Here is a 26,457-nt window from a genome sequence, read left to right as displayed (position 1 = left end):
CTGCGGTTGACTTTATCTATCCATATTAATGACTTTTTTTTTCGTGTTGCGTTATCATCTGCGGAGGTTGAAAAAGCAACAAGCCCATTTTGGTAACGTAAGAAGTAAAAAGTACATACCGGTATATCTTTTTAAAATGTAGTGAGTGAACGCCATCCGAAAATTAATAAAATAAGTACTCAAGCTTCATTCTCATTTTTGAGACATGCAGCATATGAGGAACATGTAATAAATGGACTCCATATTATAATAATGATTACACGCCAGCATGTATATATTTTTTATTGATTCTAAAATTATATACAAATATCAGAGAAAGAAAATTGAAGCACAGTAAAGAAATGCACAAGACATCATCAGATCTAGACATCAGCCTTTATAAGTTAATTTGTGTTTGACTTTATAGGGATAACCATCTTCATCTGGTACATTCTGACAATTGTCATTTACATTTTGCCAAAATAACACATACTGTACACATCGTACAACATTAAAAGAAAAAACAGACATGTACAGTACATCAGCAAGTTCGTTTAATTTACATACTTGAATAAGGAGTCATCATAACATTCACTCAGTGAGGCTCTCTCCTCATTCCCTCTTCACATTGTCTACTTTTAATACATCGTAAGAGAAGAAATGTACTCTCTTTTTATACATTTTATAATTCATCATTCCTTCATTTTATATTTTGGACTCAGAGGCAAAGCTGGGTGATGGACTACGATGATAACAGACAGACATTTTAGACTATTTCTAAGAAAGGCCTAAGTACACAAATGATGCATGTCTGACTGCCACGCTGGTTGTTATATTTTGATATGAAAGACAGCAATATGCAGCATATTTAGCCCCTTAACATTAGCATTAGGTTGTAGAGTTCATTACAGCTGTAAACCACAAAATCCTGAACGTTTGTGCAATTGGATGATCCGTGTGTGTCTTTTGCGAGTTGAACCTCTGAGTCTACGGGACATGTGATAATTGGTTAATGTCACTTTCCCCCCTCCAAACTGCACCCTATAAACAGTCAAAGGCCAGTATTATTGACGTTTTTTTCCCTCCTGGCCCACTGGTTTCCATCATTGAAGCGTTACTTCCGCTCCTTCTGGTCACCAGCGTTCACACGTGGACACCACTGACCTCCCCGTTTGGGCGCCCACAACGCATCCTCTTCCTGCTCCTCCACGCACTCATGCTTTCACGTATCCTTTACAAAAGCGAGGGGTAGCTGATTCCCTCCAGTCGCTGGATGATGATGGAGAAAACATAAAAATACTATTTAAGACTTATTTGATTCTCTTTTCTTGAAATTTGCTTGAAATTATCAGGCTTTGGCTACAAGTAAAAATGTTAGCAGGACCATTGCTATATTGTAGCGCTTCATAGGGAAATGCATCATATTTGGTCACTGAAACGTGTGTCAAAATCAGCAAAGGAAGGCAATGATAACAATGAAAAAGTGAAAAGTACAATGCTGTTATATTTATCATTATTATAAATGTAATGAAAAAGACACACTAGTTGAAACAGCCTTATTATTTAGGATGCATGAAAATATAAGACAGAACAGCATATAAACGCAAAAGACAAAACGAAAAGAGCCTTTTTTTTTACTGTAAGTCATTATTTTTATTTAAAAAAATAACTATTTATGGATTTCACTTCACGTAAACAGGCTACCTGTTTTTATTATAAAATAAAATAGTCTTTCGAGACTACTACGTCAACTTTTTCTTTTCACTGTATGATTGTATATTCAGCACATCACATGATTTCGAGGATCTTCTAGATTGACACTAACATAAATGTTTGTGTGTCTTCTTACCTGCCTCTGACCATCAGGAAGAACTCACTTTGCCAGATGTTCAAATGGCACACTGACCTGAACAGAACATGAAGGGGGGGGGGGGGGGGGGATAGTAGTATGTAAATGCAATAAAGCTACAATGGAAGAAAATGATAGACGCCATATGGGACAATAAAAGTGTAACTGCTTCATGCTCGAGCCAGACACCTATGTGATTCAAAAAAACAACAAAAAAAACAAAGTGCGGCTCAGCTTCCAGCTAGCACACGTCCACGAAAGCCATTGGTGCAATTCTGGACGAAAGGATGAATTACGGAAGTGCCCTTCTAGTTTGATTACTTTTTGAAACTGTGGTCAGGCTTACGTGACTCATCCTACCTGCGATGCGGTGATGCGTGATTGGTCGAGGCGCGCGGAAAGGTCACCGGCGGACACGTTGGCGGGGGCGCCGCGATGCAGCCTCATGGCCACTTTGCGCTCTCGCTCGACCCGTTCCGCTCGGCCCACCTGAGGGGAGCGGTTACCTGTATGCAAACAGCTTCAATTAATTCAGAAATCAAAATATAGGGCATCTTCCCTTCCACAACGTGACAGCCGCCACTGTTCTAACCTGACTGCTGGACGCCGCGCGGGACCGCTTTGGACTGAATGACGTCTGGTTCGTTCTTGACTCGGTTGGCGGCTGAAGGTTTGGGTCCAGACGGCAAAGCTCGACCTTCGCTGACTCTTTGGCCTTCCCCCGCGCGTTCTGCTTCATCTTTTTCCTCCTTACGTTCTTTGTCTCCGTCTTCGGCCGTCCTGCTGGCCCCCTGAAACGCAGCATCTTAAAAAACTTTGTCCAAACTTTACATCCATGAAGCTTTTATTTATTTATTTTTTTTTAAAGTGGAAACCAACCCAAACATTTTTTTTTCAAGACTATGTTCTCTGCAAGCCCACTATTTGATACAAGGCATTCTGATAAATATTGAAATAAGAGTTAATCCACCCGTTTTTAGCTAGCTGAGGCGGCGGCCATTTTCTCACTTCTGTCAACTGAAAATGACATCAAAGTTGTTCAGGGCTCAGATAACGACCAATCACAGCTCACCTGTTTTCTGAAGCTGAGCCGTGATTTGCCGTTACCTGAGCCCTGAGTAGCTGTGATGTCATTTTCAGTCGACAGATATGACAAAATGGCTGGCCCCTGAGATGGCTAAAAATGGGTGGATTTTGCTGCTGAACTCATATTTCACAAACAGAATTCAGTGTTTGAACTAGTGGGCCTGCTGGGAACTTATTCTTGAAAAAAATATGTTTGGGTTGATTTCCCTTTAAGGGAACGGTCACACTCACAAACTTGAGCATGCTCCAGTCAAAGACGTAGTCGTAAGAGAAGCCCTGTCTGTGGAAAAGGTTCCTGAAGAGCTGCCTCAGGTACGAATAGTCCGGCTTGTCATCGAAGCGCAGCGAGCGACACAGGTTCAGGTAGGTGGAGAACACAGCTGGGAGATAAAGAGGAATTTTAAACAAGTGAAAAAAAATAAAAATACCCAAAGGAACTTTTCACTGCAAGTTTAGCTGGGGATATTTTGTATCATATTATCTTTTGGTTTATTTGGGAGTTGTCTTTAAACTCTTGAGTGTCACTGTTAATTTGTTTGCTGGTTTATTTACACCCGTCAACCTTAACTATACTATCGTACATTCCAATACATTTGTAGCAGGGGTCACCAAGTCCGGTCCTCAAGGGCACCTATCTTGCATGTTTTCCATCTCTCCCTGCTGCAACACACCTGTTTCAAATGATCTGCATCGTTATCAGGCTTCTGAAAAGCTTGCTGATGAGCTGATCATTTCAATCGGGGAAATCAACCCAAACATATTTTTTTCATGAATATGTCCCCCAGCAGGCCCATTAGTTGAAACACGCCATTCTGATTAATATTGCATTTGTGGAATATGAGCGGTAAAATCCACCCGTTTTCAGCAAACTCAGCGGGCGGCCATTTTGTCATTTCTGTCGACTGAAAATGACATCACAACTTCTCAGGGCTCAGGTAACGACCAATCACGGCTCAGCTTCAGAAAACAGGTCAGCTGTAATTGGTCGTTACCTGAGCAGTTGTGATTTCATTTCCAGTTGACATAAGTGACAAAATGGCCACCCCCAGAGACGGCTAAAACCGGGTGGATTAACTCTTATTCCACAAACGCAATATCTATCACAATGCCTTGTTTCAACTAGTGGGCTCGCATAGAACATTTTCTTCAAAATATATGTTTGGGTTGACGTCCCCTTTAAGGGACAACAAAATAAGCAGAAAAAAAAACGCCGGCTTGACTCGACTGTTATTGAAACTTTACGGTTTAAGCGTCGTAAATCCTGCCATTGAGCCTATTCAAATCCGCCGCAATCCCTTTCCGCGATACTCACAGGGGTAGCCCTTGCACAGCACCTCGATCGGAGTGGACATTTTCTTCTCGCTGATGCGTTCGTACTTCTGCCTCTTGGTGGCGGCCTTGAGCCCCTGCCAGGGCAGCGAGCCCAAGTTGAAGTACATGAGGACGTAGCCCAGCGACTCCAGGTCGTCTCGCCTCGATTGTTCTGGGAAAAAGAAGAAGAAGAAGAAGAATACGAATGGACGCTGCAGCACGGAGCGGACAACGATGTGGCATTGCGTCCAAATTCTTCACTTAATGAGAGTATAAAGCAGAAGACACCTGCACAAGATTGCGCCGCGTACATCTGGAGCAGTTCAGAATCAATTCGATTGTCTCACCAATGCCCAGGTGGGTGTTGATGGAGGCGTAGCGGGCGGTGCCGGTGAGGTTTTTGTTCTCTCGGTAGGGAATGTGCTGGTGCGTTCGGGCGTCACGGTATTTCTTGGCCAGGCCGAAGTCGATGATGTAGACGAGGTTGCCCTTCTTGCCGAGCCCCATGAGGAAGTTGTCGGGCTTCACGTCTCTGTGGATGAAGTTCTTCAGGTGGATGTATTCGATCCTGCTGATCTGCAGACACATGTGGCGTTCAAATGAAGATTTAACACCCGTAGCGTGTTGTATTTTGAAATTCAGTTAGTTTTATTTTTTTTTGTTTATGCTTTCAAAAATGCTTCCCTTTGGTTTTATTGTTAGTTTTGGCTTTGTAAAATAAATAAAAAAAGAAAAAAAGATCACAATAAATATTGTGTAGTAAAGTGAACTAAACCACAATTCCCAAATGACTGTTTGGGAACTTTTCATCCGTGTTGATTTGTGGATGTGAAAGAAAAAAGCAAACGACGTATATCTTGCCTTTGTTTGCTCTTTGGCGAGACAACAAACTGTGATCAAAACAATAGCTCTCACCCTCATTGTTTTTCGCCCTTGACTGAGGTGATAAATTGTCAATTTGCTTAGGTGCTTAGTTTGATTTAAACAAGCTATAATTCAGAAGACTAAAACACTCGAGTCACTGGGATTGAGACAAAAGACAAAAAGAGGTCATTTGTAGAAGGTGACCGCCCCCCTCTTAAATGTCTTCAATGAACCTAACTTGTTTTTGTTGGAGCTGTGAGGCAGATATGATAACCACTGTGCTAGCCAGAATGATTAGATTTAAACTTTTCATTATGTAAAATAAATCAGGACAAAAGTCAACTAAGACTCAGGAAGCTCATACAGTAGATGACTGCAATCCAAGATTAATCTTCTTTTTTTTTTTTTTATTGTTGAGAATATTGAAGGGATGAGCAGAAACAGGCTTCTAGGGTTTAGATGAGGATTATTCCCGAGTCATTTTCGTCTGAATGATCCAATTAGTTGCAGGCTAAAATTAGCCTCGGCCTTTTTATTATTATTTTTTTTTTATCAATTTCTGTGCAAGCCTGAGGGCAACTCGGGGGTATCCCATCAACCGCAAGCTTTGAGAGAGGACTTCAAACTTTACTTACATCACAGTTAAAGGGGATACAAACAGAGGGATTTTTTTTTATGAGTTTTGTCTTAATGGAACATTTGAAAAGGATTCAGAGAGCATCAAGAAATATATTTTTCAAGTTCACCATTTGATCGGCCAGCAACAGGACGGTTTTGAGGCTGAACTTGCGGGAGCAGAAGTTGAACAGGTCCTCCAGACTGGGGCCCAGCAGCTCCATTACCATCACGTTGTAATCGCCCTCGGCTCCACACCACTTGATGGACGGGATACCCACTGGGAGGAGGGAACAGAGTGGTGCTTCAAAGCACTAATACTGAAAACGATATAGCTCATACTTTTCAGGATTAATATAAATTCAAATGATTTATACTAAACACTTTGAGTTATTCGTCATAGGGGTCTGTCTCAATTGTCTTGTAAGAAGGGATGTTCAATACCACTTTTTTTTCAGACCGATACCCGTACAGCTATTCAGTCTTTGATTACTCAACCGATGCCACATGAACTTTTAGTATATAAAATTTCATTTAACACAATGACCTCTCTTTCTAATTGAAATGATGATTCGCAGATGTGTCAAACTGCCACAGTGTAGCGCCAAAGGGGGGACTTACTTGATGTCCTTTTTTTTTTTCTTTTTGCCTTTAGTATCATGGCTAGTATTGGCAGACTCCACGAGTACCGGATACCTTATAAAGGCCCGATACCTGATAATGGTACTTGCCCATCCCTACTTGTAAAGAGATGCAGGGTACATCTTGGTCTCATCAGACCACAGGACACAGGCTTTCCAATGTGTGGCGTATGATTTGAACGTTGACTGACTCCAGGCCAGGCGGATTGATGGGAAATTTGAACTAACTGGAGGCCGAGCAGCATCCTGCAACCTTGGTACTATCACATACCAGTCAAAGCTGGACTGGCCTCAGTGAGCCTCACCTCCTCCCTGCATCATCTTGTAGAATTTACTCTCAATGTGGAGCTGTGGATGTTTGGTCTTTACGCATTCCAGCTTGATGGCGACTTCCTCTCCTGTGGCCAGGTTGGAACCTAATGAGGAGCAACAAGATCAAAAGTAAATCACAATACTGCTTGCTTAATCGGGTGCGGGGAATAACGGAAAGAGGGGAAACTCTCACCGAGGTAAATATCTCCAAAGGAGCCGCTCCCGATCTTCCTCCCGAGGCGGTACTTGTTTCCCACTCTCAACTCCATGGCTACTGACTCACTGAAACACACACACATACACTGTCATTCATCACTGGTGATCAGTGGCGAATGAGGACACACCACAAGCTTAAAAGTCACTGCTAAGAGCCCCCGAGGGTGTCTAACAAATAATGTAGCGCCGCAATCACACAATAAAAAGGAAAACTTATATCCTCTTTTAGAAGGAATCTTATCCTGCCTTTCAGTCTCTCTGCATCCTCACGGGACAATTACAAGCAGTAGTTGCATAACTTGGAGAACAGCGAAGACGGTATTTGAATGAGTCATGTTATTCCTTCTACGCCACAAGAGGAAGGCGGGATGGGCACCTTATCTGTATGACAAGGTATACGCTGGCTTATTTGCATGTACATAGTCTTGAACAGCAACATTAGCACTTTATTTACCTGGTCTCACAGTAAACTTTAAATTCTTTCTGAAGGCTCGTGGCAGGTTCGAGTGACATGACAACAACGAAAAGCTGAAATCTGATTGGACAATAAAACTAACATCCACATAGTGGATTTATGAAGAGAAATGCTATGAAATAGTCAAACTCCCATAGCATGCTTTTAGCAAAAAATTGTTTTGGAACGACTTTTGTCAAATCGTAGTTAGGCTACCGTATGTCAGTTCAAACCTATCACAAGAGTAAGTGTGAAATGTCTTGTAACCTTCTATTACCGTAGGCAACATTTAAGCTAACATACTTTTTATGCTAGGCTGCCCATGATGACATTAGGACACAGACACACCGTCATTCAACACTGATGCTCAGTAGAGCATGAGTACAAGCCGCAAGTTTTAAAGTCAAAGTTAAAAGCCCGAGGGCTCCTTTACACACAATGTAGGAGAAGCAAGAGAGTGAAAAAGAAACCAACCAAAGGAAGTCGATCCAGTCTATGCATCTTCATAGGACAATTACATGTTGCATAACATGAACATGAAGAACAGCGATGATATGTGAATGAGTTTCGTTACTCGATGGCCAGGTAGTCGTCGTCTCCCTCACAGTCCCGAGATTGAGGGTTCAAATCTCAACTGCACATTCCTAAAATCACGCATGTTGGTTTCATGAAAGACAATGAGAATGTAAATGCTTAGGTTTGTAATTGCCTATAGATGCCACAATAGAGTGGACAAAGCACTACCATTGAAGCTCCTCAACTCACTGCGCATGTATCTTCCCAATGAGCCAGTCCATTCTTGGAGTCATCTTTTTTTCTCTCAATAAACTTGTGCCTTAAGTGTAAGACAGACGGTATTGTCTTCAAAATACAGCTTTCTTTCCCTAGAAAATTGTCTCAGCGCATTATGGACCTGTTCCGCTTTTTGAAGGAGCTTTCTAAACTAATTTTAGCGAGCACAGGCAGATATGTACCTGGTTTTAAAAATGGTATTTCTTTCACACTCTGATGATCAATAAAACATGTTTTGTTCAGTCCCACTGTGCAGTTCGGTACCAAATGGCCTGATTGAAGACCGGTACTGGTCCAGGCCTGGTGGTTGGGGACCTCTGCTATATTGGAAATGGATGGCTGAATGGATGCATTATTCTCCCAACACATCGAGAGAGCAAGGGTGAAATGTCGTATGATCTCTTAGTCAACATTTGAAGAAACTTAAGCTTTATTTTTAGGTTCGGGAAGATCACTGCTGCACTGGACGTAGTCAGAAGTCATAAATACACACGCACGCACACTGCTGTACATTGGCTCAACCTCTTCTAAATTGCCAGTTACACAAGTGGCTAACAAGGTCTTGCAGTAAAAACGCGCAACGACAGTAAGGCGTGATATTAATGCTGAAAAATGGAAATAGTCCATAAAGCCGTATTTACGACATGACACATGACACCCTCCCATACAAAGTAGAACGTAGATGAGCTCACCGGTCGTCTGGGCCGATGCTTCGGTCTCACTCGGGGGCCGTGGACAGCGACATACACTCGCGGCTCATCCTCCTCGCAAGAACCGGGGCTTCCTCCGAAGATTCGCCGGCTGTCACAATGCTGGTCTGGGGAGAGAAAGAACGCAGAAGAGACACGAGTGTGCCCCCCACTCTCCTCCTCCTCCTCCTCCTCGTCGTCGTCTTGCTCACACACCCTCCCACTTTACACCAACTGCCTATGATGTCATCCGTTGGAGCATGAATGAAGCACCAGGCACACTCAAACAAAACATTACGTATTGTTGTATATAAAATAACGAGTAAATACACTATGAAATTATAATACATCACTCTAAATGACGGGTCGGGAGGTGGGTTTTATCATTTTGATTGTCCTCTGAGGCTCTGAAGGAGAATGTCACCAGAGTTGGTGAAATAAGTCAAACAGCACCATTTAGTGGACAATAATAGCGTTGCTGGTGACCCCACCTGAGATGGAACAGACACCAAGAAGTTAAAAAAAAAAAAAATGAAATACTGTAATGATAAGCTGCACAGTGGTGTTAGTTGCACTGAGGCAAGGCACATTTTATCATTTGTTTGAATAAAAAATATATATGTACAGAAAATAATTTCCCACCAGTTCTTTACGTTTGCCCAACTGCTTTTTTGTTGTTTTTTTAAACCACAATCAGCTTGGTAATGTAATGAAATTTCCCAAAAGTGGGGATTTTTGTCTGTAATCACCACAGACCGTGGAGAAGAAACATATTTTAATTCTTGAATTGGAAACACTCTGCCGGCTATAAAGATTAGTATGTTCTTAAAAGGTGTTTTTTAAAAAAGATATTCAGAAAAACAGAAAAAGAAAATACAAAAAAATGACTGAAAAATAGAAAAAGTATTCCAAAAAACAGGAAAAAATACTCCGAAAAACTGAAAAAAATTATTCCATAAAACAGAAAAAAAGGCCCAAAAGAAATAATCAGAAAAACAGCATTTTAATTTTTTTTCTCAAGTGAATGCAATACGCTTCCGGAGTTAAAAGACGAGAAAAACATGTTATTCAACCTGCATGTTGTGCAAACAAAAAACAATTGGCTATTTTATACTAATGACTATAACTGTTAAGAAAAACTGACAAACTCAAAAAGAACAGAACGGCAGACGGTTTGTACAAGGCCGATAATGTCTACGAACAAGCTGAAAGGGTAAAACCCAAAAAGGGCTCCCAGCTAATTTGAGGAAAAAAAAAGAAAAAAAGCATGAAAACTGCTGAAAAACGACAAAATCAAAATAACTCATTTGAACCTTTATTATCTTGTTCTTTTCCACATTAAATTAATTTCCTCTCCTTTTCGTAACATCTGAAATAAATGAAAACATCCTGAACAGGAGTGATAAAGACCGACTTAATTTAAATTGATACATAACATCAAAAACAAAAGACAAACAGTAAAACATAACAGCTACTGTCTTTAACGTGTCTGTAAAACACTGTTTCCAGCTGAGCTTGGTATGGTAGGATTTGGGCATTTGAGTAGAAATGCCTTCAGTTGGTTGCGTCGTCTTAAAAACAAATGACAAATGATCTATAATTGCATTTAACAAAATGAAAAAAACACAAACATGGAAAAAAAATGCTGCTAAAAAAAAAAAAATTAAGAGACATATGCAATAGTGCCAATGTTTTTGAACTTTTCAGCTATCACAATGTCTGGTGGTCACGCACGCACGCACGCACACACAAAAAAAGCCAAGCTGTCAGATAAACATCTATTCACTTCCCTGACTGAAGCAGGTAAGCGTTCAAAAGCAAGTGCCCGCATACACGCTCGGATGAATCTCTCATGGACAAAAAAAAAAAAAAAAACACAAAACAAAACATTCAACAATGTAGCAATTACACACGCGTGCGCGCACACGCACACTCACAAACACCTGATATCGTCATTTTCTTCATCCTCCATTCGGTCATACCGTCAACGCTCCTGTCATGCACACACAAGGCAGGCAAGGAGGGCACCTTGAACAGCGAGTAAATAAGTGACCGAAGTCATCATTAACATCAGGACAATATATAATAACCAACTTGATTTCTTTGAGTAAGAAAAACAAAATACAATAGCGAGGTCAGTGTTTGAATGGGGAACAAAGAGATCTCTACAAAGTTTCACGTTTCTCTTCAAACTGAGAGACAACTGATGTACATCCACAAGGAGATAAGAGTTTTGCTTGTCAAACGTAAGAGCAGTGTGTAACTGGTGTGTGTGTGGGTGTGTGTGTGTGAGGGCAGGTGGGCCAAGGCCACTGCTGATGTAACATTACAAGTCGTCCTGTAAGGTCAGTGTCGAGTTGTGGAGGGATTTGTATTGGATGAGTCAACAACAAACCCAAGAGGCATATAGTGCAAGTTTGGCTAATGTTTAGGGTTTTTTTTTTTTTTTTTCTTCTTCTCTTTTTTTTTAACCGCGGACCCCATGTCGATGGCATTTCCACCAAGGTAGAGGTGTCGGCACAGGAGTAAAAACGCTCCTCTAACTTCTCTAAAAAGGTTGCCACCGGTCCAGTTCAAAACGATAGCGAGGCGCTGTCATCCCCCGTTTTCCACAACACACTCTGGTTCCTTTTGTCACTTTCAAGCTTCCGAATATGAGAACTTAAGAGAAGTACACCGGGTCTTAAGAAGGCTCAGTCTGCAAGTCGTCGACATCAAATACAAAAGAGGAGGGAGGGGGCTCTGGAGGAGGGGGGGGGGGGCTGGGGGGAGGCGGCGGGGAAGACAACGGTGGCACACAAAGAACAGCGAAAGCTAAACGCGTTGACATGTGGGACTCGGCTGAGCCCGTCTACAGTACATGCCTGAGTGATCGGGTCGTGGAGTAAAAAGACAGAACTACCCGGTTCAGTTCGAGAGTCACCCCCCCCCCCCCCTTACACCCCACAACCCACGCCCGCTTCAAGTTTCACTGTGGTCTTCATTTAACGTTGATGATTTCATGTGTGAAATAAAGAGAATGTATTGCATGTAGCCTGTGTGACGGGAGACCAGTGTAGCTTCAATTCACATCATTTGTGTGTGGAAATAAATAGAGCGTGACGTTGTGACAATGATTTTCAACACGATCACGTGTCAAGCGGAGGGGGGGGGGCGGGGGCCCTTCAGATGGAGTCGGCGCCCCCTCCCAGAAGGTCCCCCGGCAGCAGCGAGGCCGGGCTGCCCATCTGATGACGATCTTCAAGTGCTGGCGAACCCCAAAGGCTACTACCGGGGTACCCGGCGCCACTCATGCCGCCCATACCCCCCCACAGACCTTGTCTTCCCGCCTCCACCGCTCCGCCTCCAACCACCCCGGCGCTGTTGCCGCTCCACTGGGAGAAGATGCCCAGGCCGGGTGCGGCGGGGGCCGACTGGTCCGATGAGCTGCCGGTGGTTTCGAGGCTCTGCCACGTGGATTCGGAATGCCCGGTCGCCACGGGTACGACCGTCCCCGCTGGAGACCCGCCCTCTCCGCTTCCTGCGGTGCCGCCGCCATTTCCTCCGCCGCCTCCCAGTCCTGCTGCTGCAGCGAGCTCGCAGGTGGCCCCGCTACCGTTCGTCCCCACCGCGGAGGATGGCGCAGGGGTGGCGCCAGAGTTAGCGCCAGCGCCTCCGCTCCCCGAGCCCCCGGCTTGGGAATGTGCAATGTATCGGGCCACATCCTCCTCACTCACAAACTCGGCCAAGATGGTGGTGTTGCCCAGAACACACCTGTTGAAAAGAAAAAAATTAAATAAAGTCACTCACCATCACATGCCTTAAAGTGGAAATGACACTACCCAGGGCTCAGATAATGACCAATCACGGCTCAGCTTTAGAAAACAGGCGAGCTGTGATTGGTCGTTACCTGAGCAACTGTGATGTCATTTTCAGTCGACAGAAGTGACAAAATGGCCTCCCCCAGAGATGGCTAAAAACGGGTGGGTTAACTCTTTATTCCACAAATGCAATATTTATCAGAATGCCTTGTTTCAACTAGTGGGTTTGCATAGAACATATTCTTGAAAAAAAACATGTTTAAGGTTGATTTCTTTAAATGCTGTTGCACAAACTGAAGCAGGAACCACCACGATATGGTGGCTCGTTTGCGCAGCTGCTATATTCTCCTATTTTCAAGAAATCGTTTCTATTGGGTTCTTAATTGGGCAGAACAATTGGGAAAAATACGGAATAAGAAACCCAAAGAATAGTGATGGGTCTTACATGTGGAGGGCACTCTGGGCTTTGGCTGCTTCCTGTTTGGAGCCATAGCGGATAAGTGCACTGCCCTGGGTTAGGCCAAGGTGAAAGGTCAGCAGGGGGCCATGCTGCATGCAGATGGTTCTAAGCGTGGAGCCATCAATCTGCAGAAAAAGAGCAGATGCATAGGAGGTGAATCCAAAATATTTGACTGACAGCTTTTCGGAGCTGAGCCTGACCGCAACAGCCGGCGAATGGCAAAACTTCAATTGGTTCGAATTGTTGTCTTTGCTCGTGAGCATTTACCTGTGGTGTGAGATTGCTAAGCACCAACCAGCAACTTTCCCGAGAGCTGCCATCGCTCCACGCTGAACCTTTAGAGAGAGAGAGAGAGAGAGAGGGAGAGAGAAACACATTTTAAAAGCTTTTCTACATTTCCTAAGAACACAACTACACTCTCCTTCACTGAGATTTAAGTGGCAATCTAAATTGCGTTTTGGCCCACCGGACATATCAGGTCTGGTACGTTCTGGCTAAAATGAGAACGGTACAAGGAGATTTTCCTTCCCTCTCTTACCAGCGGTGCCCGAGCCACTGCTCCATCCCCTGCCGGCCAATCGAGGGCCACCCCCTGACCACGGGGTCGGCGATATCTGCTTTTGACTGGCCAAGCCTGGAGGTGGGCGGGACAGCTGCGCCTGGCTGCTGCCACGACTGGCTTTCCAGGACTTGTGCCCAATGGGCTCGGGGGGCCAGCCGGTCTTATAGTCGGTGTACTTTGCTGTTCAAAAGGAGGACACAGAGGCGGCTGAAGATGTGAAAGGACTTTCTGTCAGAGGTGTGCGTGTTGCTGCTTACCTGAGTTGTGTGCGTTGTTCAGGGGATCTGAGGCACTGTAGGGCCAGGCACCAGGTGAAGGCAGTAAGGTGTTGAGGGGAGGGATGGGATCTGCAACCAAGAACAGCTGATGTTGGCTGCGGCCGCCATTTTGCAATTGCAAAATAAAAGCAACGGAAATAACACACCAGATGCTGCGCAACGACCAATAGCGGATGTTCAATACGAACCAGTATTGTCTTGTAACAACTGGTGCTCAGTGTCATTGAGGCCGGGAGAGACGGCGTTTCCCATCATGCTCCCTGGCGTCATATAGGGGTCCGATTCGGGGTCAACCCGATCTATTCCTTTCCAGGGAACACCAGGCTGAAACTCTGAGGAAGAGGACGAAGGAAATATGAGATGCTCATCAACAGCAGATATTGCAAATCATAAGAGTGTTGTAACATTGACAGGGCAGACAGGTAAGACCCCCAAACACGGCTGTCAAAAAAGGCGAGAAGTGTCATGTCATTCTTGGTCCTTGGGGTATTTTGACCAAAAGGTCACAGACCGTAATACACCTGGGAGCTGTTCCATCGTATGTGGGAAAATTGCGTAATATGTCGTTTAAAAATTCATATAGCGTCAAGTCCACTGAGACCCTGCCTGTCAAGTAATTAGTGCAAATAGGATTGCGTAAAGCCTCAGCACTTACCAGGGGGCCAGCTGGCCGTACTGGTGGGCTTTGTATTCATCTTGCCGGGCGTGCGATGCCAATTGGTGTTGCCTTGCGCGTCTCCAACAATCATGTCGTACTGTGAGTAGGGTGAGCCCCCAGGCATCTTCATGGGGGTGACAGGACCTGCACAACAGTTTGTATCAACACAACTGCGCAATAGTCGGCTAAACAAATCAGTTCATAGATTGTTATCCTAAAAGAAAAAAAGAAAAAAAAGAAGCCGTCTTACCATTTTTGTGGAATGCATTTTCCGGCGAGGAAGCGTCTGGGGAGGAGTGTCCCTCCATCATCCATTTGAAACGCGATTGCTGACTTCCCATGTCCTTCATGCCTCCAGGCCCCCCCAGCATAGAGCCACCCAGGTCCATACCTGAGAGGTTCACACCAGAACTAAAGCCTGTAGATGGAGGCAATAACATGACAAATGTTTATGACAATTCAACTAATCCAAAACATAAATACAGGGAATGCCCGGCTATTTGTGGACAGGGACAGACCACTGCCATATATACCCCCCAAGAAAATTTGTGGGTAAATGTTTTTTTTTTTTTTTTGTCCGATTAATCAGTAATCTGTATTTGTTTTCCTGCTAAAAATCGGCCTCCAAATATCCATACTGCTGGGGCCTACTAAGAATCATGGGAAGTGTAGTCCTACTAGCCCCGGAGTGAACCAGGTTGAGTTTGCTGTAATGTCTTATTTTGCGGCTTCGAGCGATGACGTCATTGATAAGACGGTGCAAATTCTGACATTACAGTCAATCAGCAATTTTGCATAAAATACAAAATATCGACCGATTTCGATCCACTCGATAAGATTGAAGTCTCGTGAAAATGTTCTCGAATACACGGTGCGCCTAATGGTCTGTAAAATTCGGTGCTCACTAGAGTAGGGTCCAAGCGTTTTCTGATGCAGGTCAGCCACAGATCCCGCCAAGCCCTGGTGGGGCAAGGAGTCAACCCCGTGTAATTTGGCACCACTTGCACCATGGTGGGAGGGAGAGAGCTTCATGCTGCCACCAAACCCGCCGACTTGCTGCTGCCGTTGTTGCTGCAGTACTGCCATGATCCTGGCCAACTGCCAAGGCGCACAAAAACAACAAAAATAAGTCCTGCAAGCGCCTTGTGACCGTGTAGGTCAAGTAAAGCGGAAAGCCAGAAACCAGATATTGTCAATAAACATCCCCATAACAGCTGCAGAAGGCTGCGCACGCGCGTACCTGTTGCGGGTCGGCTTGCTGCCGCACATTCGGCGTGAACTTCCTCTGGTTTTGCAGCAGCTGTTGTTGCGGTTGCTGTTGTTGCTGGAGGAGGAGCTGACAAGCCTAACACAAACATCATAGCTTTTTAAAGCTTTGCACTGCCAAACGTTGTGGGGCCAATGTCTCGCATTTTGCGAAAGGAAGTGAAATACGGGGATACGCTTGTAATGAGGGGTCGCTCGTAGAATGATATGCTTTGCTCATTCTCACCAACTGGAACTGGATGTGCTGTGGGTAGATGCTGCTCAGCATGGCTATATGCTGGGGGGACAGCTGTGGAGGGAACACGCCCCCGCCGACTCCTGCCACTCCTCCCACACCGCCAACACCCCCCACGCTCCCGCTGGGAGGGGGCATCTGCTTCAGCATGGAGCCTGGCACCTGAGGGGGGGGAAAAAAAAAAAAAAACACAATGACGGCCATGCGCACGTTGCCAAAGTGGCCCTTCTGTACCGTAACCAACGGCAACCACGTTCGCTTCCGGATGAACATTGATTGTCATTGCTCTTCTCATTAGTGGGTGATAATGAGTGTCTCAATCCAGTCAATGAATTGTATTCTCCAGAAACAAGTGGTAAATCATGGTCTGTGGTCTTTTGGAGAGGGATTATGTAACTCTACCTAATTGGTCTGCTGACGTGACAGAAAACTCTGGACATCCTTGATCTGCTCGGTCAACTCCAAATTACATGCAATCGATTTACTCTTATCACTAAGTGAATAATGAAAAAAAACCAAGAGCTTAATTGTGAGATTTCATTTCTCCAATGCATAACAAAAGTCAATGTTCATTTGCTCTAATCGGGTCATTCTTGGGACTCTTCCGAGCGGGAACGCCATCCGACGGGCAAGACAAGTACGAGCACCTGAGGTGACAGGAACTGATGAGGCACTTGTGCTCGTATCCCTGGGGACTGGTTCATGGGCGGAACGTTGGGCTGGTGCCTGGGCTGAGACATCCCTCCGCTGCCGCCGAGGAGACTGTGGCCACCCTGCGACGCAATATTTCGATTGAACAGAAGCCATTGAAGATAAAAGAAAACGGTCTGAGGGCTACGTTGAAAGAAGCGAAGAGGCGCGTTTACCTTGTGGACACAGAAAACTACACAGGAACAGAGTGCAAGGATGGGAGGACAGATACAAGAGGAGCAGGTGTCTTACTTGTCTAAAGGGGATAGTGTGATTGAAGAGGGAATGGGGCTTGTAGGCAGTGGGCGGTGAGAACAGAGAGCAAGGGCCGTCCTCCCCAAGGTACCCATCCTGATTGTTCATAAGCAAGGTCTGCCCAAGTGACAGCCAAGGGAAAGACGTGAGTGGCACAGGGGACAGGGGGAGAGTGAGACAAGGAGGGAATGAAGGAAAAGGGCTACCATCACACCAGGAAGAAAAGACTAAAGAGTGGAAAACAACGATTCTTATAACATTAGAGACATAAGCACGTACCTTGTCGTAAAAAGAAACGGCATCCCCGGGCGCTGCCTCTTTGGAAACGGACGAACGATAAGCCATGCTGCCGGGCCCTCTTCCTTTCCTCATGTCGCCATTGTAATCCATCATCCCCATGGCTCTTTTGTCCATTTCCATCTTCTTCTCCTGGAGAGCGCCTGGAGCCAGGTCAATGTTCAGACCGCTCGGATCGTCATTCTGACCAACGCAAAAGGACAACAGTCATCGCATGAGCGTCATCTGTTCAAATGCTATTAAAACGATGACAACATTCTTTTTAAAGTGACTTTTCCCACTACCAATGTGGCCCTTAACCTGTACCACTCTTTTAGAGGGTGAAAGTGAAGATAACTGAGGTATGGTGTTGTTTTCACACATCCTCTTGCATCGCAGGATGTGGTTGTGTGCAGAATTAACCAATCACTTCAAGCTCATGTCAAATTACTCAGCACGTCGCTACCATTATTTTAAAGGGGAAAATCAACCCAAACATATTTTTTCCAAGAATATGTTCCAAGCAGGCCCACGAGTTGAAACACGGCATTCTGATTATTATTGTGTTTGTGCAATTTGAGTTAAGCAGCAAAATCCACCCGTTTTTAGCCATTTCAGGGGGCGGCCATTTTGTAATTTCTGAAGACCGAAAATGACTCAGGGCTCAGGGAACGACCAATCATGGCTCAGTTTCAGAAAACAGGTCAGCCGTGATTGGTCGTTACCTGAGCCCTGAGAAGTTGCGATGTCATTTTCAGTCGACAGAAGTGACAAAATGGCTGCCCCCAGAGACGACTAAAAACGAGTGGATTAACTCTTATTACACAAAGGCAATATTTAGCAGAATGCCTTGTTTCAATTAGTGGGCTTGCATAGAACATATTCTTGAAAAAAATGTTCCCTTTAAGTGCTTAGTTCAGATGTTCTAGTAAGCTTTTCCTGACATTGTGTTGGTCATATTTTACAGCACAAGTCATGGTCCACTTGTAAATCAAGGTACCACTGTGTGTGTGGGTTTTTTTTCCTGTTTTTTAAATGCCTTACCAGAAGGCCCATATTGGAGAACTGTCTGTTGATTGGGCTCATCCAGGAATCTCCTCCAACCTTGAGCGGACCCTGAATAGGATTGGGTTAAACATAAATGGGTGTGCTACGGTCTTGAAAGTAGAACTAAATCATGAACACAATGAGAACATCTATCCAAGACAGTGACTTAAAACACTGAGGAGCTCAAATGCTGCGAGCAGGTAACCCACCTTGTTGCCGGGCTTCTTGACATTGTGGCTCTGTCCCCAGCCACCATTGCTACCCTGTCCCCAAGACGACCCGCTACCCTGGGAGCCGGTGCTGTTCCACATGCTGCCGCCCTCCTCCTCTTCCTCCCAGCTCGAGTGACGCGAAGCTGTCACAGAGCCCTCTTTGTCGCCCCAGCTGTCTTGCATAGACTTTGATCCTGTCGGGGAAGTTCAGCTCAGTCAGCGAGGTCAAGGTGTTACGTAGAAATATGACCGTCAGATTGTGAACAAGACTCCAAATTTTGTGTCCGATATCGTGTACGTTCTAACCAGATTTTAGAGGATTGGAAGGAGGGTTTCCCCAGCCAGTTTTCCCCCCAGTGTCATCGGGTTCCCCCCAGCCAGTGGGGGCATCTGTAGGTTTTCCCCAAGCAGCTGTACCATTATCTACCGTGGGACTAGCTGGAGGTGTACCGCCCCAACCTGACGTACCTGCAGACACACACACGGGCAATACTCCAGGACTCTTACGAACATAGCAGTGGGTGGGCAATTTCGGTGGATTATCATCACGGTCGTGTTTTTTTACAAGTTGCCGGTGTCTCACCCATTGGAGAAGCTTTTCCTAGTCCATGACTAGCGTTGAAGTCCCTGCTGCCCCCAGGTCCCGCGGCAGGCCTATTTAGCGGCTGTGTTGGAGGTGGGGGTCCCTGTTGTTGAGTCTGACCCTGACCATGTGGCTGTTGGCCAGCAGGGGTGCTGTTCTTATCCCACAGATTAACCGGCTTGTAGTTGTAGTGGGCCGGGTCTCCCCATGCCGAGGTCCCGTCGTCGATTTCATTTTTCCTGCTGCTTAAAGTCTGCGGGGAAGGTTCCTCCCAACCACTTGGTTCAGATCCACTTGCACCTAATCCATGACCAGCAGGGATGGGCCCTGAGGTCCAGCCTGAGCTTTGGTTCTGGGCTTGGGAGATTGGTTTTCTCCCGCCACCCCCTTGCATAGCCCCTTGGTCCAATGCTTGCTGCATCTGGGGAGGCTGATTGCGGGGTTGTGATTGTTGCTGCTGCAGTTGCGCCTGCAGGCCTGCGATGGAGCCTGACTGGCTATTTGGCATCTGGTGCATTTTATGTCCTCCGCTCCAACTTTGATGGGGTTTGGAGCCAGTAACTGCTCCGCTCCCGCCCGCCCCTGTGCCCCCTGCCCCCCAGGACCTCCGTGGAGCATCCTCGTCCCAGCTTCCCCAACCACCCGCACCTGAATCCCCACCTGAGTTCCTTCCTCCATTCTTCAGTTCATCTTCCCATCCTGCACCGCTGCTGGATTTGGACTCCTGCTCACCCCAGGCCCGACCTGCCCCAACCTTCTGCCCCGAGCCCCACCCACTTCCTCGCCCTTCCCCACCCATTTCCTTCCACCCTCCTGCTCCCCTCTCGTCATTTCCTCCCCAGCCTGCACTCACGAGGTTACCTTGTTGCCCCAGAGCGCCCCAACTGCCCCCGTTTCCTCGATTGGTTCGCCATTCTTCATTAGCCCACCCTTTGGTCTCCGGATTCTCCACGGCACCCCAGCCAGTAGCCTTTCCTTGCTGGTTTTGTCCCAGTGATCCCGACCCACCACCAGCACCCGCCGCGGTCACTGCACCAGATTGCGAGACGCCGAGATTACTCGGCGGCGGGGCTCTCCCGGATAAAGAGGCCCCGCCGCTGCTACTGCTGCTGCTGCTGGTCTCCCAGCCCTCCCCAGAGGAGCCAGCAGATGAAAGCAAGGGAGTGTGGACCCCAGGCCCATTGGAATCACCAATGGGGATTCTGGGTCCAGAAGAATACTGAGAAGAATTTCCCAAAGAAGCTGGGTGCTTTGAAGAGGCTGCGCTCTTATTGTGTTCTGCTTGATTACCAAGATCCCAAGCCGTGTTTTGTCTGATCTGTGTTTGGCCCCAGCCTGTGTTGGATAGTACCCGTGGATCGAGATCGGGGCGACTGAGCAGGTTCTGCAAGGCATCTTCAGCATCGGGTGGCTGACGCCGGGGACGAGTGCCGTTAGGTTCCCTTTCACATCTGGAATTCCCACCGCTGGATAAAGATCCCCTTCGTGCTCCGTGTCCTCCCTCACTCCATTCCCCCGTCTCCCCCTCTCCCTTCTGATTGTCCCAAGCTCTGTTCATAGCAGTTGAGGTGACAGGAGGATTGCCAGCTGTGCTGCATCCGCTGCTGCTGCTGTTACTGCTGCAGGCTCCTCCCATGACTTCTCCGGCATTCGCTCCAGCAGTGCTGGAGGAACTCCCACCCCAGTCAACACTAGACATCCCTTTTTCCACTCCTCCTACCGATGTGCCCCACCCTCCCTGAGATACCCCAGTTTGACTATCATTTGCCCCATTCCCAGCACTACCCCAAGTATTAGCCCCACTCGAGGGCCCTGGATAACCCCAACCCGAGGACCCGTTGTCCCCCTCAGCAGCTCTATATGACCCCATGCCACCCTCTCTGCCCTCCCATCCATCAGTCCTTGAGGCACCCGTTTTGGAGTTAGATGCAGGGTAAGAGGGTTGGCCCCTCCACGAGGAAGGAAGATTGTGGTCTCCGCCACCTCCCGATCCTCCCGCAACTCCTTCCTCTCCTGCACTTTTTGGTCCCGCTGATTCGCTATCCCACTTGCCCCCTGCCATCTCTCTGTCTCTAGATTGCATTTGGTGAAGTTGGTGCTGATGAGTGCTCGATTGATTCACAGACAAAGCTTGGTGACCCCCTAGCACCCCGACTGCCCCAGCCTTTAGCCCTACGGAAGCAGAATTGTTGGCAGATAAAGTCCCTCCGGGGCCCTGGTGATGGAAGGACGATGGACCTCCTTCCCCTACAACACCGGGCCCATCCTGCTGCACCAAGGCAGGCCAGGCCGAAGGGTTGGCATTTGGATTAAAGTTGGCACCCGGAATACCACTGCTGCCATCGACGGGGCCACTGGCATCATGGCTTCCTGGCACAGCGGCGGCTTTGGAAACTGAGGAGGACTGCTGTAATACAGGCCCGGCTGAAGCTACTGCATTTCCTCCTCCAAGATGGCCCTGGGCGGCAGCCGTCCCCCATGCCACACTACTGGACGACTGCATACATTCATTGGGCAAAGAGAACAAGGAAGTGGACGAGGATTGGTTGCCAGAGGCACTAGTGCTGTTCACAGGCATCCCGTTGTTGCTGCTGCTGCTGCTGCTGCTGCTGCTGCTGCTGCCGCCGCCGCCGCCGCCGCCGCTTCCGCCGCCTCCTCCTCCAGCCACAGTGAAAGAAGCTCCTCCTCCATCACTCCCAGCGATGCTGGGCCACTCTTCCAGGTCGTTCCCATCTACAATCACCTTCTCCCTGCCCTGAGAGGAGGCCTGGCTGCCTAAGCTTGTGCCCCACATGGAATTTGCATAATTAGAAGTAGTGGTAGAAGCAGCAACTGATGATGAGGTGAGGGCCAATGAGGTGGTAGCTGCACCAGAATCTGAAAGGATTAGAGACTTACTTGAAAAAAGGAAGTTCTCGCAGTGATCAGTTTTCAACCAAACATTGGGTGACTCATACCTGAGACAGCAGCTATGTTTGCATTGGGGGGATCCCCTCCTCCTCCCCCTCCCAGCAGCATGGAGGACAGTGGCGGCTGACCCCTTTTCAGTAGCACTTTATGGTCCTGCTGGCAGCGGAATCTCGGCGGCACTTCTCTCGGCATATAGCGAGGTTGTTGCTGAGGCGCCTGGGCCGCACCTCCGCTACTTGTATTCCCGTTCCCTGTAACACTTGTGCTGCCCGTGGCAGAGGAAGAACTGGCGGTGGAGGTGGGCTGTCCGTTGGCCACAGCAAGGCGCTTGGCATTGTTACCACCCTGTGACTGGGCGGCAGCACTGCCAGGGCCTGAAGTGGCTGGGGATGGGGATGCAGAGGGGGAGGGTCCAGGGCTGGGGGAGGCAGAGCTGCTCTGAGTTGCAGGAGGATGCGCGGACGCCTGCTTGGTCAAATCTAGCACTGAATGACGAAGCAGTGAGGAGAAAAGTGAAGGCAAAATGAACGGTTCATATCAACAAGGCACATCTTTAAACACGTGGGGAAAAAAATGCAGAACATAAAGCACAGGATGCAAAGCAAGTCGATGACACCAATCTATTTTTTTTTTTCACCAACATGCATATTTTCAAATGTAAAATAAACTACTAAGAGCAGAGAAATAACAAAAATAAAAATAGTAGCAGAAAGAAAAAAAACGTGATGACATGAGGGCAGACTGTTTCGATATCAAAGCAATTCAACTTTACCTTTTTTACATTATAGTTCGCCTTACCTTTGTTCTTTTGTTCTGTCACCTAAAATGAAAAGGACAAAGCAGATATTACAGAATCCCTCCATTAAGTTGTAATTGGTGCCATGATTAAAACCCAATTCACTCATTGAATTTATGATGATGCTCATTATTTGTTTGACTTCCACTTGGTTGCACTGACATTAGCGGACAAAACCAAAGAAGGTCACTTCAGTAACAGAAGACGACAATGTCACTTTTATTAGTATTCAGACAACGATTAGCTCACGCATGACTGGGGCCCTCTGTAAACACACGAAATGTTTTGTTGGACAAAGCACTTCTATAAGGTGATTGTCATAAATGATGTGATCAAAATAAGACAAAACATATTGAACATACCTTCTGAGAGGCTTCCCTTTTCCTTTTTTCTTCTTTTTTCCTTTTCTTGTCTTCCATGAACTACTTCTCCAGTCGTGATACTCCTTTCTTCTGCAAGGATGAGCAGGATAATGAAAAACACAGTAATTATTCGGTTAAATTCTGGATTGTATTCAGAATTGCACTCATTCACACACACACAAATGCTGAAGCATAAAGAAGCAGAAAGGGCCAATAGCACCCATGCATCAGAGCCCCGTGAGACCATAATTATTATCCCCATCGTAAGCGCATAGCCTTGCGTAAACTAATCCCACTTTCAAGTTCATCTAGTTGAGAGGGAGTCCTTAAGGTCAGGGAGTCATCCTGTAAATACTAACTGAGCTGAATGTTCTGATGTGATTTTTTTCTTCGGCATGCATTAATTTTTAGGTGCGGCTAGTGTACAATGCCGGAGCACCAAATAATGCCAGGGGACAAATGTCAGGATTAGAAAGCACAAATTACTGTCTGCAAAACAACAATGGCCATTTCCAGCATAATGCTTCTGATTCATTTTAAGTATCGCTCGCGCTCCCAGAGCCAGGAATACAATATTGCTCACATACCAATACCACACAAAGCCTATGTTGATTCTTAGAAACAAATTGTGCCCAATCACTATTACATTACATAAAATATGATGCTGCATTATCTGTTAACCTTCCAGTCATTGTAGCATGAGCAGTTTGCTAAATGTCACAGTGCTACGTTTTGGGAACGACTGGTTGCTTGGAAGGTGGAGAAAAATATTCAGAGTTAAAGAATGTAAACTAATCCCAACAAACCACAATATGAAGTGGCTGACGTGATGTGTATATGTCTTTACAGATGTAAACAAGCCATAATGTATGCTTCTTCCGCTGATGGCTAACAGGAGTGGGTGGAATTTTCCTGACTCCTCAAAACCGAAAGAAAACACATTTATCAGTTGTCACCCATCGAAGTACAGTAGCTGGTCTTTGTTGTGCAAACAAAGCGCCTTTATCGCAAATGCACTGTGCTATGAAGCAAATATATATGAAAACATAGCCAGAGTTAATGCTACACATTGACAGCTACAAGTAGCTCAGGCTAATAGCGTTAGCTTAAGCACAAAACGAGAGCTATCGGACACACTATCAAGACAACGCTGCGTTTAGTGAATCTGTATTTGCATGCATTAAAAGAAACAATAAAACGACCAAGAGAGTTTGCGATACTCACCTCAGCAATCACATATGTAGAAAAGCTAGCGTGCTAACTAGCTAAAGTGCTTCAGTGCGGTTTTTTTTTTTAGCTTTCTGAGGCATTCGTCGAAGCTACAAGAACAGCGACGCCTGAGCAGGTACGTCAAGTAAGATAACTATATTGGAAAATACAGGCGTAGCACGCCACTGGCTGGTAAAGAAGTACTGTGGTTGCTGCGGAGTAAAGCAAAATATGCAGAAATGTTCAATTTCAAAGCGCCGTGGAGTCAGTCTGTAGACGGGCGGCCATTTTGCTGCTCAGCATGAAGAGTCTCCAATGGCCAGCAGCCAGTGGCAGCTGCGTGGAAGCGCTCTGACTGGCTGCCCGGGATAGGGAGGGATGCTTCCCCAAAACGCTTTTTGACCTTCATAAACTTCCAAACACTTGCTGAAACAAAGATCACATTTTTCTTGGAGGGGCCGGGAGAAGGAAAACACTCAAGCTTTCTGGAGGAGAGAGCACAGGAAGGAGGCAGAGGTGGCGAAAGAAATGCGCTCGCTACTGTACTCGAGTAAAAGTACTGTCAATTGAAGTCATAACCCACTGAGGTTCATTTTGAAAGTCAATGAATTTTACTGAGATTAGAATCATTAGCCGTTATCTTTCAAAAGATAATAATTGTAAGGGGAAAAGAAGTTCTAAAGTAATTATTTTTCCACATTTTAATGCCAAAATGTCTTTTATATGATTTTATGTGATTTACAGCGTGTTTTCTAAATTACACTTTGGATATATAATTTTTTTACCTCCTGCTTAATACGCCGTTTTCATGAAAACAAACACGAAAACATCTTAGTGTCTTAAAGAGTTCCTTTTTGGGGTGCTTGAACAAATGTTCATTCAAAAGCCACACAGGCTGTCTTTACTTTTAATAACACCGGAGGGAGCCTGCTGCATTACACAAGAACGGTCTGAAGTGCCAAAGTGTATGCATTGGCACTTTAGCACACAGAAAAATTAATGTCACTTCTGACATATGTATAAATTCGGGAAAGTGTCATACTCTGAAATGCATATGCAACAAATGTGCAATTGTCAAGGAAAAACTGACTAAAGTGAAAAAGGTAAGCTATGGTATGATGGTTTATATTTTTTTTCATTAGTGTATAGCCATCCCGCCATCATCCATCCATCCATCCATCCATTTATCCATCCATCCATCCATCCATCCATTGTCCTTGTTATGAGGTTTCGCAGGTGAGATGCGTCTTATCCCATCTGACAATGAACGAGAAACGAGGTACACCCAGGACGCCAACAATTGTACTGCAGTCATTCCTTGAAATTGTAAAGAGGCTTTTTTTTCTTTTGTTGTTGTTGTTGTTGTTGTTTTTTTACAATTATAAAAACTAAATTCACTGGAAATTAAAACTACATAATTATTTCGAATTTTTACGACAACACGAAATGTCTCCACTTTTCAATACAAATACAATGGAATATGGCATGCAAATATGTGCTGAATGCAATCTCTTTACTGGTTGTTTGAAAATAAAGCAGGTTAAGCATCGATATTCTGTCCGTGAGGAAGTAAAATAGAAAACAAACGAACAAAAAAAAATCAGTTGTTTATCATCCAACAAACTTTTAACAGTTAATGTTGTGCTTCCGTCAGTTCAAGTTCAAATAAATGTGATCCATTTTGTGTGCCCGTCATATTGTTCACTATCACCCACCAGGGGGAGTTATCTGACAACAATACCCTTGCAGTTTGCACTTGCAGCTTTTCTTTCCGGATGCTGTACCATGAAAATTAGATCATCTTCTATTTATTTAATTATTATTATTAATTTTTTTTTTAACCAGTCTTTTACCAAGAATAATTTCATCCGTTTAATTATCAAAGTCTACCTATAAAGTGACGGTAAAATAGTAATTTGTTCAATGTTGAGGGTAATAAGGAGTTTTGAACAAAAATGATATGACTGAAGCACGTCTGCCTCACAGTCCTGAGGTTCTGGGTTTGCATCTCGGCTTCAACATCCCCTTCCTCCCGCATTTCAAAATCATG

General features: G+C 45.7%; 2 protein-coding genes across 2 annotated transcripts; both read right to left on the bottom strand.

Annotated features, from left to right (window-relative positions):
- Positions 1-266: 266 nt before the first annotated feature.
- Positions 267-9,250, bottom strand: csnk1e (casein kinase 1, epsilon). The gene is made up of 11 exons (XM_086016106.1): positions 8,812-9,250; positions 6,851-6,939; positions 6,651-6,761; positions 5,836-5,984; positions 4,573-4,801; positions 4,227-4,397; positions 3,146-3,294; positions 2,421-2,619; positions 2,189-2,334; positions 1,829-1,885; positions 267-1,248 (listed from the first exon to the last, which is right to left on the bottom strand). The coding sequence occupies exons 2-10, from the start codon at positions 6,924-6,926 to the stop codon at positions 1,853-1,855; spliced, it is 1,263 nt and encodes a 420-aa protein (XP_085872232.1). The 5' UTR covers positions 6,927-6,939; positions 8,812-9,250; the 3' UTR covers positions 267-1,248; positions 1,829-1,852.
- Positions 9,251-10,107: 857 nt separating this feature from the next.
- Positions 10,108-24,910, bottom strand: tnrc6ba (trinucleotide repeat containing adaptor 6Ba). The gene is made up of 22 exons (XM_086016105.1): positions 24,423-24,910; positions 23,199-23,288; positions 22,839-22,860; positions 22,088-22,525; positions 19,131-22,007; positions 18,854-19,015; positions 18,545-18,741; positions 18,333-18,404; positions 17,292-17,492; positions 17,010-17,129; positions 16,715-16,840; positions 16,059-16,229; positions 15,807-15,911; positions 15,472-15,664; positions 14,817-14,984; positions 14,564-14,710; positions 14,097-14,240; positions 13,888-13,977; positions 13,607-13,810; positions 13,336-13,403; positions 13,054-13,193; positions 10,108-12,561 (listed from the first exon to the last, which is right to left on the bottom strand). Exons 2-22 carry the CDS (start codon positions 23,253-23,255, stop codon positions 11,973-11,975), a joined length of 6,291 nt encoding a protein of 2,096 aa, XP_085872231.1. The 5' UTR covers positions 23,256-23,288; positions 24,423-24,910; the 3' UTR covers positions 10,108-11,972.
- Positions 24,911-26,457: the final 1,547 nt, after the last annotated feature.

Source organism: Filicampus tigris, chromosome 19 (assembly GCF_054856515.1).
Source record: "Filicampus tigris isolate MCC_2025a chromosome 19, RoL_Ftig_1.0, whole genome shotgun sequence".
NCBI lineage: Eukaryota > Metazoa > Chordata > Actinopteri > Syngnathiformes > Syngnathidae > Filicampus > Filicampus tigris.
This window is presented reverse-complemented; position numbering and strand designations above follow the sequence as displayed.

Bases quoted from the DNA above. Each gene is read 5' to 3' on its own strand.
- csnk1e (XM_086016106.1), bottom strand. From the start codon at position 6,926: ATGGAGTTGAGAGTGGGAAACAAGTACCGCCTCGGGAGGAAGATCGGG. The intron at 6,762-6,850 runs GTGAGAGTTTCC...GCTCCTCATTAG, and splicing joins CTTTGGAGATATTTACCTCG to GTTCCAACCTGGCCACAGGA. The intron at 4,802-5,835 runs GTGAACTTGAAA...ATGTGTCTGCAG, and splicing joins TGTTGCTGGCCGATCAAATG to ATCAGCAGGATCGAATACAT.
- tnrc6ba (XM_086016105.1), bottom strand. From the start codon at position 23,255: ATGGAAGACAAGAAAAGGAAAAAAGAAGAAAAAAGGAAAAGGGAAGCC. The intron at 19,016-19,130 runs GTGAGACACCGG...GTGTGTCTGCAG, and splicing joins AGGAAAAGCTTCTCCAATGG to GTACGTCAGGTTGGGGCGGT. The intron at 18,742-18,853 runs GTTAGAACGTAC...CTTCCCCGACAG, and splicing joins TTCCAATCCTCTAAAATCTG to GATCAAAGTCTATGCAAGAC.